Source organism: Magallana gigas, chromosome 1, assembly GCF_963853765.1.
Source record: "Magallana gigas chromosome 1, xbMagGiga1.1, whole genome shotgun sequence".
NCBI classification, from domain to species: domain Eukaryota; kingdom Metazoa; phylum Mollusca; class Bivalvia; order Ostreida; family Ostreidae; genus Magallana; species Magallana gigas.
Genome location: NC_088853.1, coordinates 12735087 through 12751112, shown reverse-complemented (window position 1 = coordinate 12751112; position 16026 = coordinate 12735087). Strand labels below are relative to the sequence as shown.

The 16026-nt window shown below is 36.1% G+C and overlaps 1 protein-coding gene across 1 annotated transcript in view; it reads right to left on the bottom strand.

Annotated features, from left to right (window-relative positions):
• Nucleotides 1-16026, bottom strand: part of LOC105348250 (protogenin B) — a 48556-nt gene that overhangs the window by 10350 nt on the left and 22180 nt on the right. Inside the window, exons 3-15 of the mRNA XM_011457591.4 lie at nucleotides 14476-14623; nucleotides 8927-9093; nucleotides 8475-8606; nucleotides 7837-7980; nucleotides 7423-7571; nucleotides 6422-6560; nucleotides 5626-5763; nucleotides 4763-4921; nucleotides 3991-4182; nucleotides 3298-3414; nucleotides 2668-2883; nucleotides 1650-1899; nucleotides 226-353 (exon numbers count right to left, since the gene is read on the bottom strand). Of these exons, the coding sequence (XP_011455893.3) occupies nucleotides 226-353; nucleotides 1650-1899; nucleotides 2668-2883; nucleotides 3298-3414; nucleotides 3991-4182; nucleotides 4763-4921; nucleotides 5626-5763; nucleotides 6422-6560; nucleotides 7423-7571; nucleotides 7837-7980; nucleotides 8475-8606; nucleotides 8927-9093; nucleotides 14476-14623 (2079 nt within the window). The remainder of the gene's footprint in view (nucleotides 1-225; nucleotides 354-1649; nucleotides 1900-2667; nucleotides 2884-3297; nucleotides 3415-3990; nucleotides 4183-4762; nucleotides 4922-5625; nucleotides 5764-6421; nucleotides 6561-7422; nucleotides 7572-7836; nucleotides 7981-8474; nucleotides 8607-8926; nucleotides 9094-14475; nucleotides 14624-16026) is intronic.

Below are 16026 nucleotides of genomic sequence, written 5' to 3'. Positions count from 1 at the left end.
ACCCTTAGTATCATTTTGCCCTTTAATCCCCAGTCTAACCTCCCTCCCCTGCTTTTTGGCCTATTTTCCTCTGCCTCTATGTCCTTCAGTTGTCCCTCCCTTGCTTTCTTTACTTGCAATTCGCCCAAGATTTACATCCCCTGCCCTTTGAACCCAAGTTCTACCTCCCCTGCCCTTCAACCTCAGTTTTAGGACCCTCCTCTGCCCTTTGACTCCAAGTCTTACCTCCCTCCAGGGTGAGGTTAATGATTGGAGAGCTCCACCTGCCCTTCTCCCCGTCCGACACGGTCCGGACATCACAGCGATACTTGGTGTAGGGCTTCATGTCTCTTACCCACAGAGACGACTGAGTTCTGTCAATGGACAACAAATCTCTATTTAACAACAGCAAAAACAACAAAAGCAACAGCAAAATCAAAAACAACAGCAAAAACAACAAATGCGCCATAAAACAGAACATTCTTTGGCAACAGATGCCTGTTACAAATGTACTGTTGCCTGTAACATTAAACATTTTTCAAAAGTAACCATTCACTAAAATTATCACTATTAAAACCGATTTCAAATCAGTACACACAAAAAAGTTCTTAAGAGGCTGGGTGGTAAACCATCAGATCTGCCTTAAAATCTACAGTTTATTTTTTAATCCATAACCTATTGTAAAGAAAAATTCCATAGAGTTTTATAGCTTGAAATTTTAATTTTTACGCGTATAGAAAACTCTCCTGTTAAAGGAAATTAATGTACTGGAAATGGTTCATATTTGGTGTTTTTGATTTTTCGCAGAATTTCGGTTTTAAAAAGTAAGCAAAAATTTGATTCAGACCATTTCTAAAAATTCAAAAAATACTAAATTGAATACACCAAATGTAACATGTTTACAGAAGTCTAACCACCTTAATAGCACTGGATGGTTGTTGCCATGTCAAGATTGTATCAAACTCTTAAAAAGAAGAGATCTATATAAAGATAAAGAAAATCTCAAAATTCTACAGACGAATCATTCGGAACTTTTCTTCACTAAATGATAGTTTGAGGTAGATCTGGCCCCTGGGCCATAAAAGTTAGACAAGCTTGCTTTTGGTCAAAGTCTCACTTTTGCACTATATATTCCTTGTGTAAAAGCGAAACTGAGATCAAAAGTGAGCTCGTCCAACTTTTATGACCCCGAAGCCTTCGGAATTTTTCTTTACTAAATGAAAGTTTGTTGGTAAAGATTTCATCTCTTCATCTCTTAAACAGTTGAGTGTTTCTTATGCAATGTCGTCTTTAAAGCTCTTCTATGAAACACAGAAATTTATTTCTTATAAAAATGGTGAAAATGAGATTTTTGATACTCATTGGAACATCTGGAATCCAATTTTTACTTGAATTTTCCTTCTCTTTCTCTCTTCTCTTCTCTCTCTCTCTCTCTCTCTCTCAAAAAAAAAAAAAAAAAAAAAAAAAAAAAAAAAAAAAAATTTGCACTTCTCAATTATTATATTTAAAGCATCATAATCATGCATTGTATGTCTGCAGAATGTGTGAAATAAAAAAAAAAAAAAAAAAAAAAAAAGATTTCATCTGTTGAATTTCGAGGTAGATGTGGGCAATTTGTTGACCACCCAGCCTCCTTAATCCACATTCTCCATTGACCGGCTCTGACTCACGTTTTGAGGATGACCTCTTTGTCCATTGCGAAGGTCAGGGGCTGGTACCGGACCTCATACTGCAACCCCTCCCCAGGCCCTAGCCCGGGGGCGGGGCTCCAGGCCAGCAGCATGGCAGTGGAGGTTCGGTTGAGGACCATCAGGCCTGAGGGAGGGGGAGGGAGGGAGGGGCTGTATTCCTCTACCACAGGGTCAGACGGACCTAGGGGACTGTTGGCCACCAACACAAACTGGTAGGACGTCTTGTTCTCTGCAACAGTTACAAGTTCTTTTCTGAATGAACCTCAATTACTTAATTTTTTTATTCATGTATATTATTTTAACTTTTTTTTTTTTTTTTGGCAACTACTCTTTACTCTCTACTCTTTAATGAAAAATTCTGTATATTCGTTGAACGCCAAACACCAATTTTTGCCGATTTTCTTAATGTAGCCATAAAATCAAATGTTAGGGAAAGTAAATATGACAACAGTTTTAATGCTGAAACCTGTATTATGTTTTCTTAAAACTGTATATATTATTGAATAATTTAATTCTGGCTGTAACGCGGCATTTGATTGGATAGAAAAATTTAGTTAAATTTGTATAACCTGGTTTGCATGTCACAAGACACGTCACAATGCACCAACGTACTAATTCACTTGACGTTACGTTTGAATTTTGAACAGATTTATATCATTTTTAAAAGTAAAATGGACTCAATTTGTACAGCAAATTCCAGAAAATTAAATTATAAGGAATGAACTCAATATCTACCCAAGTTATACTCGTATAACCTGGGTTGGAGCAATTTACGCTTTTTTATAATCCGCTTCGCGGATTATAAAGCGTAAATTGCCCCAACCCAGGTTATACGAGTATAACTTGGGTAGACATTGAGTTCATTTCTTAATTGTGTTCACTTTTGCTTCTACCCAAAGGTGGTTTATTTTTAAAGCCAACTTATAATCACTCAAGCTAATTCTACAGATTAAAGGGCAGCATCCCAAAAATGCAGAACATAGAGAAAAATCCTCACCCAAGTTGTTGAGCTTGATCCAAGACTGGTCAGGATCGGAAATCTGGTACTTCTGTGGACCCTGGCTGGATCCCGTTAACTTGGTCACCGACAACGTGTAGCCTGTCACCGGGACTTCCTCCTGCAGGCTTTTCCAGGTCACGTTGACCTCCGACGGGGAGACCTTGACCACGGAGAAGTTGGTGGGGGGTCGGGGGACTGTGTCGTTGGCCGAGGCTACAAATATACACGGTTATTTATATCTCTACTCTGACCTACATCTCAGAGAGTAGTGAGGCAGTACAGACACCACAGACATACATTGTTCATTATCTATAGTCATTTGTTACATATTAAATCATTTAAGTAACTATTGGTTTTAAAATACTCGTCTTTTTTTTTGGTCAGTATCTGTTAATGCAAATTACACACTATTTTTCTACTGCATTATATCTATAGGATAGTATGGAAGTATCATTATGTTTCTGATGATGATTCCACAGTAAACAATCTATAGATTAAATATGTCCATTCGCTTAGCCTCCCCAGTACAGAGAGTGAAACTTACCATTGGTGTCATACCAAATGTACAACCTAAAGATTAAAAATGTCCACTCCCTTCACCTCCCCAGTACAGTGAGCGAGACTTACCATTGGTGTTGCCAGCTGTTCTGTATTCCACCCACTGGCTGTCACTGGGAGGGTTGGGGTATCCCATTTCAGTGCCCGCCTTGACCCGAATCTTGTACAGTGTGTTTGGTGTCAGACCTAAGGTACAGTAGATATACAGATAAGCATCGAGATTATATAAAGGATCTCTCATGGTCTGTGGTAGTATGTGATTTTTATTCAACAAGTTGTAGGTTTTCTATCACCAAGCCTTGTAATTCAATCAGTGTTGTTCAATATATATCTCCTGTAATTTAATTGGTGTTATTCAATATATTAAACCTCCTGTAATGCAATCTGTGTAGTTCAATATACAGTCAAACTTCGTTATCTCGAACTAGATAAGACTATTTCAAAACTTCAAGATATCTGAGTATTCAAGAGTAAAATACTTAAAAAATAAGTAGTTGGGACTTACAAATCATTTCAACATATCCAATGTATTTGAGATATCAGTGTTCGAGATATCATATTTCAAATGCATATTTTAGTCTACTATCTAGGCTATTAAAATTATATTTTGTTGGATGTTTAACTACCAGGGAAACATAGAAATTATATATTAATTAGATACGTGATTCGAATTCATCAAATGCAGAAACACCACCTAATTGTTTTACCCTCATCTTAAAAATTTAATTGTGTATCTCCTGTAATTTACACAAGGTTGGGTACCTGAGATGAGGTAGGATCTAGCGGCGCCGGACACCTCCTTGGTGTGTGTCTGGGTGTCCGAGGCGTGGCGGTACTCAATCAGGTGACCGGTGATGACCCCCATCCTGTCCTCGGGGGCCAGGTCCTCCCACTCAATGTTGATGCTATTGGAGGTGGTGCTGGCCTCGCGAATTACAGGTAACTTACTGGGCTCTGCAAGGGGAAACCAAAATGAAGAATATATACAGTATTCAGGGTTATTTTCGCCCCGTGTAATTTTCGCCCTTCTAAACTTGCAGTTTCGCCCCGTCTTGAATTTGCCTGGACACGGTTGTGTTTGAAGAGAGATATTATAAAACATTGGAATTCGCCCAGTTTTAAATTCACCCGTGGACAACGAGGGCGAAAGAGGCATAAACAAAACAGGGTGAATAATTCCCTGTATACAGTAGTCACAGGTAACTTAATGGGCTCTGTAACAGGTAACCACAATCAGGAATTGGATGCTGCAGAAAAAGCAGACTGGAATCTCCTTTATATTACATAGAATGCTGATTGAAGCACTGCAAATTAAAAAAGTCCTTAAATTAAAAGACTTGAGAGACTTTTAACTTAAAGACTTACAACTCATGACTTTGAGGAATTGAGACTTCAAATAATGAGATGTTTGACTTTGGAGACTTAAGACTTGAAACTTGAAGAAATGATACTTTGACTTGAAGACAAATGACTCGTGACTTAGAAGACTTGCAACTGAAGGAATGAGACTCATGACTTGAGGACTTGAACTTACTGCTGGGAAGAGTCCTGGCTTTGATGAGGTCAGATTTAGGCCCTGCCCCGCTATTACTGGCGTAGCCTCTAATGGAGATGGCGTACTCCGTGTATGGACGCAATCCCTCGATCTTTGCTGATGTTTTCCCATTCACAACCATGCTCTGTATCTGCTTGCCTGTACAAATTTATGATAGGACAAATTTATAAAGCTTCTTCAAACTCATTTGTTCCACTGTTTTAATATTTCACAAAATGTACACAAGAATACTCAGATGTTAATAATATTGCTTTGTCTCATTAAAATTTTTCTGGAAGTTGATCTCTTTCTTTTAATGAAGAATCTTGATTTGAATCAATTTGTCTAACATGAATGAGTAAAAAGGGTAGGGGGACAGGGAAAATATGCACTTATTGAGATTGAATTGTGAAGAAACATGGGGAAAAAAAAGTAGCTGGATTACAAGACTAACTTGTGAAACAATAGGGTTATCCGAAACAGTGAGGAAAATATTGATGAAATGGAGTTGGATTGTTAAGACTGAGACTTGCTTATTGTATAGTTTCTTTGATTACTGGACAGAGCTTGTTGAACAAAGATATCCGACACAGAGAAAAATAAAACTTGGACAAAAATGTTCACAAGATGGATTTGGTTTATTAGGACTTGCATGTTGGATTTGGATTGTCAGGACTTACATGTTGGATTTGGATTGTCAGGACTTGTGTGTTGGATTTGGTTTGTCAGGACTTGCATGTTGGATTTGGATTGTTAGGACTTGCATGTTGGATTTGGATTGTCAGGTCTTGCATGTTGGATTTGGATTGTCAGGACTTGCATGTTGGATTTGGTTTGTTAGGACTTGCATGTTGGGTGCTTACCTGGATTGTCGGATACAGCGTACTCCACGGTGTAGGCCAGGATGGGTTCTGATGTCTGCGAGTTGTTCCAGTAGACGTTAATTGTATGCTGGTCCAAGGCAAAAGCTGTCACATTCCTAGGGAGTCCAGGTGGATTCTCTGTGGAAACAAACAGTCCATGTGAAAACTCAGAAAAACATGGATGGATGGATGGATGGATGGGTGGATGGGTGGATGGAGGGATGGAGGGATGGGTGGATGGAGGGAGGGATGGATGGATGGATGGGTGGATGGAGGGATGGATGGATGGATGGATGGAGGGAGGGAGGGATGGACAGACGGACAGATGGAGGGAGGGAGGGAGGGATGGATGGATAGAGAGAGGGAGGGATAAATGGAGGGATGGATGGCTAAACTCTTAATGTACAGTAAAAGTATTGCATTTGTTTTCTATATGGCTTTTTTTGGTGGAAAGCAGCTTCTGCTATATCAAGTAAATCGCCAAATGTTATGCATGTACAAATTTTTTATAGTGGTGACCCTTTCAACATAGTTTACTTAAAAATTGTCAATATTGCTGAAAAGATCTTTCTTTGTAATATTTTACACAGGAACAAATACAAAGCACACTTTAAATATTTTAGTGAGAAACTGAATCATTTGAAGAAAAAATATTTCTGTTAAAAAACTTGTTTATGTTTTATCCACCAAGCTTTGTCTAGTGGAGCTTACTCTCCCTCACAAACAGAAATAACTATACAACGACAGTGCTTGAAGTTTAGCCTCAATAATGGCCGTCCCCAGACTCGATACTTACTTCCTGTATAGATCTCCAATCGGGCGACGCCCATGTCATAGCCGAGCTCGTTTTCACCCACACACTGGTAGTATCCCGAGTCTGACAGCTCAGTGTTGACAACCACCAACTCGCTCTTGAGTCCCACCTTGTTCTCCACCTGTCAATACCAAATGTCAAGCCAGGGTAAGACCAGGTTTATGCTAAATATCAAGTCTGGACAACAATAGACTTCTTGAGTCCAAGCCTGGACAACAATAGACTTCTTGAGTCCAAGCCTGGATAACAATAGACTTTTTGAGTCCAGGCCTGTACAATAATAGACTTTTTGAGTCCAAGCTTGGACAACAATAAACTTTGAGTCCAAGCCTGGACAATAATCGACTTTAAGTCCAAGCCTGGACAACAATAGACTTTTTGAGTCCAAGCTTGTACAATAATAGACTTTTTTTTTATCACTGTCAGACATAAAAAAGTTCTGTCAGATTGGACAAAATTCTGTTGGACAAGACTAGATTTGTCTCCCTTTGAGACTATAGCTTCCAAGCATTGTATGGCTAATAACTAGGTGACAGTGATGGAATAATCCTAAAGACAACCTTTTTATTGTATCTGGAATAATCCTAAAGACAACCTTTTTATTGTATCTGGAATAATCCTAAAGACAACCTTTTTATTGTATCTGGAATAATCATAAAGACAACCCCTTTATAGTATCAATCTTACTTTTCATGCAATAAATATCTTTTTAATGCTTGAGGGAAAAAAAACCTCCCCATAGTATGATAACAATACTTTGGAATCATTGAAATTTTGGGGGGCCAATTTTCTTGGATTGTGAGGTTTTTATTCGTTGGGATATAATTTCATGGATGCATGGATTTTCATTTTTAGTAAGAAAATTTTCAAAATTTGGTTTTATGGAGGATGGAGTTGGGCTACCAACGAATACCGCAAAAATTGAGCCACCACAACTCTAATGATTCCACAGTATGCTAGCAGTTCTGGAGAACTGTGTTTACCTTGTATCTCCCCTCATTTTTGATTTGCTGACCGTTGAAGTACCATGTGACCTTCGGCTGCGGCATCCCTGCGAACTCGCAGGCAAACCGTGACGTTCTGGTCTTGGGATATTTATGGTTGAATGGTTTTTTCAAAATAACTGGTTTTGCTGTAATGGACAGTGATAAATCTCAAGACATAATGAAAATGGGGGAGAATAGATCAAATATTGAAAACAGTACAAAAAATTAAATAATTTATCCTTTTATTGATATTATTCTTGTTCTTCTATTAGTATGCTGATATGAATGTGAAAATTTTCCCCAAAAAAATTCCAACATTCCAAATATTTCAACAGGCACTCTCTCCTACCATATCCACATTATCAGGTCTAGATATCGACAATCAACAGAATATCCAAAGAGCCCACTTACTTGTGACGGTGAGTAACGTTTCTGGCATTCTGCCAGAGATGGTGCCGTTGACGCCGCACACATATACCCCCGCGTCATCCATGTCGACGTTGATCAGCCTCAGGTTGCCACCCACCATCTTCGAATGCGGTAGTGGTTTCTTATCTGTAAACAAACCCATCTCCTTAACTTGTATCACATAAAAGAACAGGTTTCTCCTACCCTTCACACCTCACTCAACGAGACTGTCTAAACACATATATCTATATTCTTATATTAAGAACCTCCTTTACACCTCACTCAATGAGACTGTCCAAACACATATATCTATATTCTTATATTAAGAACCTAAAGAATAACGAAAACGTTCAATTTTTTTGTGATATTTTTAATGACGTCACAATTATCATCACACAGTTGCATTATTGTCAACATAAAAACACTGTTATTTCAGTAATTCTGAACAATTTACCGTTTTCGTATGTAAACGTACATATAAACAGCAATGTTCAAAAGTTCAGTGGGATATGATCTTGGTTGGTACGAGATCAAATCTTCTGAGAAGCCCTTTGGTCTACACAGGATTTGATCACATGGCCAACCAAGTTCATATCCCATCGAACTTTTCAACTTGCTGTTTATCTCTGAAGTATACTGACCTTTCCTGTACCATGTGATGTGTGGGCGGGGATTCCCATCCGCCAGACACTCCAATATCACCGACTTCCCTTTCTCTACTGAGGTATTTTGGGCTGGGACGGCCACAAAAGTGACCTCCCTTCTTCCTGAGGCTGTGAATAGATAGGAGGACCATCAATAACTGTGTTTACTTCCACATCACTGTTCACTATTCTCATTGTCTGAACTTTAACCTCTGTATCAAGCTTTTATCCTTTTAACCTTGTGTATCACATTTTCATTTTCTTTTTACCTTGACCAGAATATCAAACATTTATCTTTTTAACCTTGACCTTATATATCCTTGACGTAATGACCTTGACCCAAACTTCTCCTCTGAGCTACCATTATATCATTAAACAGTTTTTCTATAAACTATCACCATTTCAGTTAATATGAGTATAAAGCTTTTATCCTTTTGACCTTGACCCACCTGAAATGACCCTGAGAGTGGCTGCATTGCTGCGCTTCCAGGGCAGGCTGTCCACCTGGTCTGGGAGCTTGTGGAGTTCTCCCCCCGTGGCCGAGCACCGGTAGTCCCCCGCATCCTCCTGCCTCACGTCAAGGAGCTGTAGTGTCCCTGATGGGAGGATGATGTATCTGAAAATAGAAAATGGGTAAATCATTGTGTCTGAAAATAGAAAATGGGTCATTGTGTCTGAAAATAGAAAATGGGTCATTGTGTCTGAAAATAGAAAATGGGTCATTGTATCTAAAAATTATGAAAAATTTGTCAACGTGTTTAGAAACAAAAATCTCCAATAGAAATTGCACATAAAAATTGAAAATGTGTTTATCTTTAAAAATAGAGAATATATAAGTATAGAAAATACATTACTGTTTTATAAAAAAAAAATGCATATAAATATAGAAAATAGAAACTGCAGTGAGAAAATACATATATAAAATGAAGTTATAATATTGTGTCTGAACATTATGTCTAGAAATAGAAACACATCTATTTGTTTGAATCAAGAAAACTCATTAATGTGTTAAAAATAAAAATACATCAATTTGTCTTAAATGAGAAGAAAACGCATCATTGTGTCTAAAATTAGAAAACACATCCAGATGCTTAAAATAGAAAATGTTTCAACGTGTCGTAAAATGATGGCTCCGATAGAATGTTCGAAATAGAACTATGTTTGCCTGAATATTTCAATCATAGGAAGAAAGAAGATCTAAAACAAGTCAATGATCGCAGAATTTGACTTTCAAATTGGCAGAAATTGGCTTTCTCACAGAAAAATCCCATCTGTGTTTGTCCACTTCCAATTTCGTGTTTGAACTTTGCAACATTAGGAAGGTAAACTTTGCATGATTAAGTTGATAAATAGATTTTTTTACGAAGAAAAAAATTCATGTTTTATCTGTCAGTAGGTTGAAGGAGGGCAAAAAATACCAAGTACGACCTATAAAGTCAACACTGATTATAACAGATTATAACCATGTAATTATTAATAAGATTGTTTACTTATCAACACCGATTTCTTCATTAACAGTAGTCCAATCCACACTTTGCAAAAGTTGTTTCCCTTTCTGGTTTCAACCTAAAGGTCAAAGGGAAAAAAAACCAAAATTTCCCCTTCCTAAGATGAAATCTCATTGAATTTGATTTATTCCTGTGAAGTGTGGGTTGCCCCAATCTAGGGCAGTCAAAATACACAACAAAAATGACAAAGTTTCAAACCTCTAAACTACATAGGCTGCTGTAAGAAATCTATGGGTGTTTTCCCCAAAGATGGTGGCAAAGGGAAATAACTTTTGTAAAAAGTGACTGGTCTACAGCTCTTAATTCTGCAAATAACTAAATGTATTTTTTTTTCCTGATCATTTAGAATTACAAAATTCTTTTCATTAAGGTGGAAAAAAATCTTTTAGTTATGAAATAAAAATGAACATTGTTGTCATAATGAAAAGGCAAAAGCCAATAATAGGGGAATACTTAAGGTCACCAAATGTGAGAGAGAAATCAATAGATTCTGAACAAAATCTGTGTCATCGGTACAAATATCTGGAGCAGAGCTTGATTACTAATGTATACTCTCTCTCTCTCTCTCTCTCTCTCTCTCTCTCTCTCTCTCTCTCTCTCTCTCTCTCTCTCTCTCCCCCGTATACATTATTACACAATATCAGTACCCAGTCAGTTTGAGAATTGTGTTATTAAAATGTATTGAAAACGGGTCAAACACACAAGCTGTATATGGCTCCAGGTAAAAGCCCTAATGCACAACTGTCAATCAAAAAATGCACACCTATTTCTTTTACACCTGTCAATAGGAGATTCCACAACACCTTCATTCACCTGAAATAATTTCTCTCCAGTGCATCGGGGTAACACCCACCCCATTCCCCTTTTTAACCTCATTTTCAATAATTCACATCTCAATGTACATGTATTACCAAACAATATTGATTTCTTTTTCTCTTATTTTTTTACACTGCACTCGATCTCCTTTTCCTTTTTTTATGCTGCAAAGAAAATCAGTTTTTTAATAAAACTGACTGGTTCCTCACAGGAAGTTGCTAATGGCCCCGTACACACGGCAGCTCCTTGTCATCATCCGTCGTAAGACCTGGATCCTTTAATCCAGCATGTTACACTAGGTACTGTAACATATATTTCACTAAGGTTCATCAAGTTTCTACAGTCTTCAACTCTATGGAGCTCTGCTTTTGTGGCCACGCAAATGTACCAAAAGAAATGAAACTCTATAATTGAAATGCACATAATTTCAGCAAATATTGCTGCGCAATGTTCGCTTTAAGTCGCCTTTAAATTTAGGAGTTTCGTAAAGGAATGATGGTCAATGATCATGGCTTTACGACGGTTCTTTCTATTTAAATTCATGGGATGTTTGAGGCCGTTACAAAATTACATAACCAAAAGAACAATAATTTTCAGCTCAAAAAAAGGAAAAAGTACATAGTTTAACAAAATTAAAACAAAAACATTTTATTTTTTTTAAATCAATCAGCTAAATGTTCCATCTGTTGGCAAAAGATTTTTAAACCAAAATCTGATAACATGTTTCATCTAGCTGTTGACAAAAAAGATATCTGTATTAAATTGAATTAAATGATACTTTCACACCAGGCAAAAGATTTCGATCAGATTAGTAAAGAATTCACTGCTCTTAATATTAATCTCTTAACATCTGTCAACAACTCTAAATCTGCACAGTACACAGAAATTATCTGGTGAATGATTTTTTATAACAACCACCCCCCCCCCCCCCCCCACCCCAAATCCCCAACAAATCCCTGTCTTTTACAGCATCACTTTCCTGTGTTACAATTTTACCCATGAGGAGACAAACAGGGTTGTTATTGAACCTGAACCGATTCTCTGGAAAAACCCACCACAAAGATGAGATTTCCCGATAACCGAGGGCCATTTAGATTTCAATACATCATGAGCCCCCTATACAAAACACCTCCCCTTTTGATGGCCTCTGTAGATTAAATGGCAGCTAACTTGTTCTTTTGTTTAATTGTTTATCAAAGACTTTAAACCTTATGCCTCCAGTAACATATCTAACAACAAAACACATGCATTGCTTTAAAATTGCTGCAACTTTAAACTTTTATAATATATATAATTATGCATATTTTTTTTTTATTTCAAAAATTACATGTAATTGGAGATTCAATGAATCGTAGTAATAGTAATGAAATAATTCATTTTGACTTAAGCACACTTTTATACATTGAATAAAGATGTGTCATATTTTGTTTTTAACAAATCAAATCGTTGCAGCTTGGTTTTCAGCTGGTCATTTGCAAAAAAAGAAAAAGAAAAAAACAGCCACATACTTATAAACCATGCATGCATGTTAACCTATACTCACTAATTAGATTCCAAATTAAAAGCAAGGAATTAATTTCCGCATAAAATTGCAAGAAGCATATTTGGTGGATTTTAAAATCTCATCATTTTTTGGATAGATTTAAACTACATGAAACTATGGTAAAAATCAGTGTTTGCAACTTTATATTCTGAGGATTTGAGGCAAAACATTTAAATCGTGAAATTAAGTACTCGGGTAAAATAAGAAATCTACAGCATACTACAGATCAGCATCATTTGATATGACCTAATTTGCCTAGATGACATTGCAGAGGGAACTCGGGGGAACAAAATAATCAATGTTTTGTAAGGTTGACACAATGCTAATAATAGAGATAGCAGAGGGAAAAAAAAACGAAAATCAATGTAATGCTTTGTAAGGTTGACACTAATTTTTTATGCTCATAATAGAGATAGCAGGGGGGAAAAAACTAATTAGAATAAAATCATACAATGGTTTGGGAAAAAAAGTAATCTGGACTCATATCTTATAATTGAGAGTCCCAATTTCCATAACCTTTTCTGTTTTTCATTTTCATTTAATGACATTCGCCTTGACCTTTCACTCCAGGCCTGAAACCATCAGTTACACATTACATATGTTCAGCAATTTCCTGGAAAAGAAAATCTTTTCACACAACATCATTTTTCTAAATTTGTTGGCGAAAAAAAAAGTTGATAAATGCTGTTCTGGAGCATAGTAGTTCTTGAAGAAGAAAAAAATTTTCTAAGTTAGACTTTTTTAATATTCTAATAAAGTTGATTCTCTGTTACAAAGCCTTGTTTTGAGTTTCATATTTTCTGTTTTCTTGGTTGAAATTTTTTAATTTTCAATTTAAAAAGGCTAAGAATCGTCTTTAACTACTACTGTAATATATAAATCCAAATGTCATCACAAAATATTCTACCAAGTTGTCTTGGAGAGATAAATTTTTACTTATCACCATACTTTATTTATAGAAATATTGTATATGCCTTTCATTAATTATCTCCTTTTGGATAGGAATACGACCATAAATATTAGAGCTCTTCATCCAAGGATGTTGAGAGCCAAATTTGGTTGAAATTGGAACAATAATTATTAATGAAGAAAAACTTCAAAATTTTAAATTAAAAATAAAACACAGAGAAAGAAAGGCTCCCTTCATCTCAGTTGAGTTATAATTCAGTAATTAACAAAGTAAATTTCAGCACTAAAGAGAAATAAATTACAGTTGACTACAGTACTTTTCTGCAAGTTGTATGATTAATGTAAAACAAACATCACATTTATCTAATGTACCGGTATATATTGCGAGTTGTTTTAATTCCACGACATTAAAATTTCACGAATACTCAAAAGGTACCAATTGCGATGGTTTTAATTTCAAGCCCCAAGAAAACCAGTTGATCAAAGTATAAGATGGTTATATTTACAATGGGTTTTATTTTGTGGGAAAACGATAAATCGCAAACGTAGTGAAATTAAAACTATTGTAAATATTTGCCAATCTTCAGTATATATCCCTGACCCACTTCCATGAATCCTATTGTACGGTACACATTTCCAAAACCTCGTAGTCCTACATTTCTTATGACCTTCCAGTAAAAATGAGTGGAAGGGAAAACATTTTATGTATTTTTTTATTTTATTTTTTTTTGGTTTGGTTTGATTTTGATTCACAGGTCTTTAAATGAAAAAAAAAATCCCCACGGTGAACTGTTGACAATGAATCAATAATAGAAAACCTGTTCATTATGACATCTTAATAACCCAGTACTCTGTACAGACCAAATTGTTCAATCAATAAACCCAGGAAAATTGATAGGAAAACAAAATCAATTTCTTCAATGTATACCAATTCAAAATCAAAGTACTTAGATGATGTAAGCTTAATCACTTCCAGTACTGAACTATCACAATGGTGGATAGTTCTACCATCAATTTTCTTAGCAATTAAAAAAATTTTATTGAAAAATTAGGCTAAGAATACTTCACATGTTTTAATATATCAAAAAATCATCACGTCAAAATATTCAGGCAAACTCTCGATAAATTTGAAGAATGAACTGACGAAATAAATATATTCTACTAAAGAGAGGTGCTAATTAAGAATTTCATTGTTGCAGCAATAAAAAGAAAAAGTTTTTACCTTGGCCCTTCTCGAATTTGTTTCCGATCCTCTTTTTGCCACAAGTAAAAAGGAGGAGGGGTGGACTGGATCTCACAGTGGAACCTGGCCACCCCTCCCAATGGAACCTCCTGAGACTGTGGATCCTCTGTGTAAGACTTGGCTATCCCTGCAAAAGAAAACACAACAAGGTTAGCTTTTTTTATAAAGCTAGGAAAACCAGTCAGTGGGATATTCATTTTTAAGTAAATAGTGAATACATGTAGATATATTACGGTAATGAAATAAGATAAATATCATCTCCAGATCAATCAGAGTCTGTTTGTAATCAGAAGCCTTGTTTTTGTTAAGTTACCTCACTACACCCAGACTTATACTTTTTAAGACACTACCTCACAAGATGGCGATTTAAATGTTTTGTTAAACTGTTTATATCGTTCGATTGGGTTGTATATCGTCGTAGCTCAGTGGTTAAAGTATACGGCTTCTGAACCGCAGATCATGAGTTCGAATCTGCCTACTAATTACTAATTGTAATTTTTTCCTCTTTTTCAAATAAATACAATAAAATGCTGCAAAAAGTTTGTGTGGTTTTTTTAATTAATCTGCAAAACTCTAACTCTCTCTCTCTCTCTCTCTCTCTCTCTCTCTCTCTCTCAGACACTCTCTCTCTCTGTATTTTTATCTGTTTTCAAAATAATTTCTCCTTTAATCTGTCAATCAATCAAATATTGCTACCAAGAATAAGATTAAGTTATGCTTTGAAGATGATAATTGTTTTTTTAAGGAAAATCATCTATATCTAAACAATGCTAAATGATAAGACAATTAAAATAATGTTGAATTTAATACATACATACAAGTCCATATTTGTTATCAGATGCACAACAAGAGGCCCATGGGCCACATCGCTCACCTGAGGAACAATAGGTATGATAAAATCAGCTTAATGGAGTCATAATACAAACTATCTGGACAATGTACAATAATACATGTTGATCCTGTATAAATAAAATCCATTTTCCCCTGGATATTCTTATGTTTATAATCATTAGTCCCTTTTCTAACAGGACGATTTTATAGTCATATCATATGTTGAGTATTGCAGTTCTCAAAAAGATCCTTAACAATTGTTTATATATGGGATATAAACGTACATAAACTCTGAACCTTCTTGTGAGGCCAAAGAATTGTCCTGGGGCCAAAGTCTTAACAATTATAAAGAATCATCTGGTTGATTAGTTTCTGAGAAGAAGATTTTTAAAGATTTACCATATATATTCCTTTGTTAAACTTTGACCCCCCATTGTGGCCCCATCCTACCCCTGGGGGTCATGATTTTCACAACTATGAATTTATACTAACTGAGGATGCTTCCACACAAGTTTCAGCTTTCCTGGCTGATTAGTTTCTGAAACGAAGATTTTTAAAGATTTACTTTATATATTCCTATTTTAAAATTCGACACCCCATTGTGGCCCCACCCTACCCCCGGGGGTCATGATTTTCACAACTTTGAATCTACACTACCTGAGGATGCTTCCACATAAGTTTCAGCTTTACTGGCTGATT